This window comes from Tamandua tetradactyla, chromosome 24 (genome assembly GCF_023851605.1).
Source record: "Tamandua tetradactyla isolate mTamTet1 chromosome 24, mTamTet1.pri, whole genome shotgun sequence".
NCBI lineage: Eukaryota > Metazoa > Chordata > Mammalia > Pilosa > Myrmecophagidae > Tamandua > Tamandua tetradactyla.
The window spans coordinates 45241202-45247201 of NC_135350.1; the positions used below are offsets into that span (position 1 = coordinate 45241202).

The 6000-nt window shown below is 40.0% G+C and overlaps 1 protein-coding gene across 1 annotated transcript in view; it reads left to right on the forward strand.

The window, feature by feature from the left end:
* SCD5 (stearoyl-CoA desaturase 5) overlaps positions 1 to 2700 on the forward strand; it is a 244168-nt gene extending 241468 nt beyond the window's left edge. Inside the window, exon 5 of the mRNA XM_077143018.1 lies at positions 1202 to 2700. Within this exon, the coding sequence (XP_076999133.1) occupies positions 1202 to 1392 (191 nt within the window). The 3' untranslated portion in view covers positions 1393 to 2700. The remainder of the gene's footprint in view (positions 1 to 1201) is intronic.
* Positions 2701 to 6000: the final 3300 nt, after the last annotated feature.

Below are 6000 nucleotides of genomic sequence, written 5' to 3' on the forward strand. Positions count from 1 at the left end.
TAAGATGACCAATAGCCAGGTAAGAAGTGAGGGAGGAGTCTGGAATATCCTCAGATGGTTAAACGTACAGTTATTGCATGATCCAACAGTCCTACTCGAAGGTACACCAAATGAAATAAAGACATATAAAGACATATAATGTCCACACAAACACTTGTACATGAACGCCCATAGAAGCACTGTTCATAACAGCTCAAAAGTAAAAACAACCCAAATGTCCACCAACTGATGAATGGGTAAATAAAGTGTGGTATTTATCCACATGACGAAATACTGTTCAGCAATAAAAAGAAATAAAGTACTGACACATGCTCTTCAACATGCATGAACCTTGCAAACATTATGCTGAGTGGAAGAATCTGGTCAAAAGGACCATATATTATATGAATTCCTTTATATGAAATGTCCCGTGTGGGCAAATCAGTAGAGACAGAAAACGGATTAGTGATTGCCTAGGGCTGGAGATTTCCTAGGGCTGCCGAGGGGGGCAAGGTCGGGAGTTGGGGGTTAAAGCTAAGGGGTGAGGGGTTTCTTTTTTTCTTGGGGGGGTAATAAAAATTTTCTAAAGTTGATTGTGGTAGTGGATATACAACATTGAAAATACCCAAAGTCATTGACTTGTGCATTTTAAATGTGTAAATTGTACAGTATGTGAACTATATACCAATGAAACTGTTTAAAAAATTCAAATGAGAGAAGCCCTAAGGCCTCTCATGAAGATACCTAAAATTATAATAAAAAAGAAAAAGAAAAAGTAAGGGAGGAAAAGCTACTTACTAGGAAAGGTAGAATAATACATAGGTAGATTTGGGGTATTTAAAGATCCAACACCTTAATTTACTTATGTATCTGGACAATTCTCGTTGATCTCTTCCATGCTCTCCCAAGAAGTCTTCCTTTAATCACTCTAGACCACAGGGATTATTTCCTTTTATGAACATACGTTAAAATGATCATCTTTAATCCACCATTTAGTATTTAGCTTAAGATGTATTTCTCTGAAGTCGTGGTATCATTTCTATAATTCATACAGGAAAATTAATCTCTGTTTCTATTTAGCTTATCTAGCCAAGTCTTTGCTCCAGTGAATCCTCCACAGATCTTGGCATAGCGTCTTACACTCAATAAATGGATGCTGAAAAAAAAACTTTGTCCAGAAAGGTGGTGATTAAGTTGTTCAAATGACTGCTTTGTCTTCCAGGCGAAGGCTTCCACAATTACCATCACACCTTTCCCTTCGATTACTCTGCAAGTGAATTTGGCCTAAATTTCAACCCGACCACCTGGTTCATTGACTTCATGTGCTGTCTGGGGCTGGCCACTGACCGCAAAAGGGCCACCAAGCTGATGATTGAGGCCCGGAAAGCAAGGACTGGAGATGGCAGTGCTTGACCATGTCTAATGTCTACTCCTTGGCCCATTGCTTTCGTTATTGTAGGTTTCTTGTTCATTGGATTGTGGGAGGTGTTAGAAGGGGGGTGGGGGCAGAATCTATGTGGTTTGGGAGTTTTTTTGTCTGTTTGTCTCAAAATAATGTCAAAATACAATTTCAATGAACAATTTTTTTAAAGTCAGTGTAACTATGATTTAACATTAGGGTGTGGACATAGAGTTTTAATCGCTGTCGCTACAATATGTCAAACATACATTGTCATGTGCTCGTACATGATGTTAACCCTGGCGGGATGAAGGAATTTAACATTCTTTCAGTTGGTTCAGGAGACCATTTATTTTTCTTTCTCCCAATTAATCTAGCATTGCTTTTAAATACAATATCTGAAGGAGCTGAGAGGCAGGGTAGAAAACAAAAAGAGAGGGTCTACGTATTAACTAAAGAAGGCTTCTATTTTGCAATTACTGTAAGCCTGTTTTTCAAGTAAGAGATTTGAAAAATTGTTTAAAATGAGAATATAGGATATGGCTCTATTTTTTTTTTTGCCCTGTTTATAGCTTGTTAATGCTATACTGTTTTGTTTTGTTTTGTTTTGTTTGCTGCTAAAGTGATTTGTTCACTGCCCAGCTAGTTTTGTGTCCCGAGCTGTATGCCCAGCCTGCCCTATAAATTGATGCCTGTTTAGGTGTTTGGTTTTGTTCTCTTTGCTATTGTAATTTTAAAGGTGTATAACTCAAACGTGCCAGACATTAAATTAAGCTCAAATTAAGCTCTCATTTAAATGTTTAGACATCTAATTTATATTCTAATTGATCCCAGCCACTGATGCATGTACTTAAGCTACTTCTGCTAAATAAGCATATTAATTTTCCACACCAGGCCATCAGGTCTTAATAAGTGACAGTTTTCTAGAACTCAGTGTCTACTAATGTTTCACCTGCATGCCGCCTTCATTGATTTTGCAGCAAAGTGTAAAGTGACCATTATGTAGCTTTTGGATTAAAAAAAAATGTGTGTGTTAAGTTGCCTTGTAAAGAGCATGTTGAATTAATGGGACGCCATGCCCTTTGTGTTAGATGTTAGAGCAAAAGAAAGGCCTTATAGTGTTGGCACTGGAGCACTTCGGAAATTGGTATTTTCAGGAATGATGGAGGACTTAAAGTTAAAATTTAAATGTTTGGAAAAGAAATGACGCCAATAGGAAATTGTAATAATGAAGTTCTTCATCCAGCAGGTGTTTAACAGTGTTATTTTGCCATTAATAATGTGTACACTCAGAGTGATTTACAATAAATGATTATGAATTCGTTGGTGTTCTTGTCCAGATCTGCAAATATTATATGGAGAAAGTTCTCTTAAGAATGCTGGGTGCTTTGTGGTGACCACATGATTCACATTCAATTTAGGCTCTGAGCTAACAATGGCTCCTGAGACCAGGCCTCTCCCAGCCTGTCTACCTTATGTATAACCAGAAGTGAAGTTGGCAAATGTTGTTTGGAATGCAGATTGTTTGGTGGTACTATTCCCCATTTATCGCTCACCAACACTTTCACTTGCAGTGCTCCCAGCTGTTAAATAGGAACCTCTACTCCTACTACAGGCCACCCGAGTGAGCATGTAGGACGTCTCCCTTCTCCCAGCCCCCCTGCACGGCCCAGTGGGGACCAGAGGTGGGAAGACAGACTCATGTTCTGCCATCAGTCCTGCCTCTCTCACCTTTGCCTCTGTGATACCTAAGTCTCTGCACATCTTTTGCATGAAGCACCTATGTCCCTGCCACTAGAAATGGACTTCTTAGATGGCCTCCCATTGAGCAGTCTTCCAGCCATTGGTGAGTGCCATTCGGGGTGTCTCATAAAGACATTGTTTTAGTTTCTAGGGCTCCTGTAACAAAGTACCCCAAACTACATGGGTCAAAACAGCATAGATTTGTTCTCTCACCATTCTAGAAGTTTAGAAGTCAGAAATCAAGGTGTTGGCAAGGCCATGCCCCCCGTCTGAAGCATCTCAGGAAGAATCCTTCCTTGCCTCCTCTAGGTTCTGGTGTTGGCAGTCCTTAGTATTCCTTGGCCTGTAGCTGCATTGCTCCAACCTCTGTCTCTGTTGCCACAAGTAGTTCCCCCTCTGTGCCTCTGTATTTGTGTTCAAATTTCCCTCTCCTTATAAGGACACCTTCCAGTCATTGGATTAGGGCCCACACTAATCCAGTACGACACCATTATAACCTGATGCAAAGACCGTGTTTCCAAATAAGGTCAAATTTATAGGTACCAGGGGTTAGAACTTGAATATATCTTCCAGGGAACAGAATTCAACCCACAACAGCCTCCTTGAATGTGACCCTGGCATTTTCAGCTGACTCATATTCCAGTCATTTATTGCTAAACCCTGATACGTGGAATTGATGGGGTGTAGTTATGTTCCAAGATGAGTTTTTGTCAGTATGACCCAAAAGGTTCTGACTGGGAATGTTCAGGTGAGCTTTTTTTTAAAAAAATTTTAAGTTAGTTGTCTTATTTCAAATTATTTTGTCATCTCAGTATACACATATTAGGCATTATGCAGTTTTTGTTTGCAAATCTTACATTTTTATGTATTAACATAGTTTTTGCAAATAATTGGTATGCAGACTATTTAAATTTCCATAGTGTTGATATTTAGACTTTAATTTCCCTGATAGTTGGAAAATTATTGTTGAGATAATTTCACTGTTATTTCCCAATATTTTCCAAATATATGTTGCCTGGATATTTTACTGTGATGGCAAGTACTGCAGTAAATATCTAACTTATTATTTCCTTAGGCTACCACTGTTGTCAATATTAAAAGAGTCAATTCAGGTGAGCTTTTGACTGCAAAACTGATTTATCAATTAAGAGAAAAGTTTACATTGAGAACAGCTGTTTGGAATCTTGCAGAAGGAAGACCTTCTCCAGCTGGTTCAAATAAATCTACAACTATACCCTTGTGAACCTGAGTGCAATCTGTTTCTCTGCAGTAGACCTAGGATTTGCAGGAAGGTTAGATGGCTCTGGAGACATCCATATTAGTGCCCCCTCAAGTCTCAGCAACACCTAAGGAAAGAAGAGCCCTGAGAGGTACCTGCCAAGCCTATCCAAGATAGCCCTAGAGATGTTGGCGCATCTTTTGAAAGTCTCACTTTACGATAAAGAAATGGTCTGTCCGTGTCCTGTCTTTCATCTCCTCAGCCCTACAGGGCTTTTTTTAAAAACACCCATCCCCTGCATGTAGGTGCACAGAGCAAGGGGGGAAGCAGTGCCAATACTACTCATTCCAGCATCATGGCAGCGACATGGAACTGGCCTGGGGTGGTGGGGCCCAATCAAGTAGGCTTCAAGTCCCCAGCTGTGCTACAAGCCAGCTGAGTAACCTGGGGAAAAGCTGTCTTTCTCAATCCAAGTTTTCTTATCTGCAAAGAGGGGATTAAACTAGACACAGATGAAGGTTTCATGTAGCCATAACATTCGACGACAGCAATAGAGACTAGAACATGCCCAACTTCAGATTCGCAACACCTCTCAAGTTAGTACCCATCCTTTCTGTGACCTGGAATATCAATATTGAGATGTCAGAGGGGAAGAACACAGACTCAGGCTGAAAGGATAGGCTGTTCTTGTTTAAATGTCCATGTGGTCTCACTCATTCCCAAAATGTAATGAAGCACTAAAAATAAATATAATCCACCATGAAAAATAACTTAGTGAAAGTACTGCAAAAATATCTATAGCATGGTGAGGCAATAGAAATAGCACCAGATTCAGAGTTCTCAGATCTGAATTTGAATTCTAACTCTAAATCTAACTTGTTGTGTTATTTGGGACATGTTTTTAGGTTGAACTGTATAAAAAGTGCTATTTACTAATCAACTGAGCATCTCTGAACCTTAGTGTCCTCATCTACAAAATAGGGAACAGTCATGCTTGTTTGCCTCAGATGAATCTGGAAGCCTCAAGCACACTCTCTGGTCTATCATAGATCACCAGGAGACCTCAGTTTAAGGAGTAGCATACCCCAGACTTGAGATGGGCACTGAAAGTGTGGAGAATCAGCCCCCAGTCCTGATTTTGCTACTAATTAGCTGAATGGTCCTAACTTCTGGGAGCCTCAGTTTCCCCTTCTGTGAAAGAACCCACTTGAATTGAATTATCCTGCCATTTTAGGAGTCTTTTTTTTGCCTTCTGCAAAAACCCCCCAGTGCGCTGACAGAGCGTTTGCAGCAAAGTGCCTCAGTTCTAGTCCTTTGTTTGTTCCCCTGACCCTCTGGCCACTTCACTGGGCCTTCATACCTTCATGAAAGGAGAAGTCTGGCTTGCAATGTCACTTATACTTAGGGCAGCTCATTTTTCTCATTGTCAGGAGATGGAATAAAAGAGCGAAGAGGTTAAAACTGATGGATACAAATGAGCTTCAGGGGTCATCTGCAAGGTTCATTTATCCATTTCATTCCTGTTCCCAATTACAAGGAAATTGAAAGCCAGTTGTGTTCTCTGTGGCTGCTCTTGTGAAAAACAAGGAAGGAAATAACCTAACCTTTTAATCGTTTCCCACACACATTTTTAGTTCAAGGTATTAGTCAAGGTTCTTTC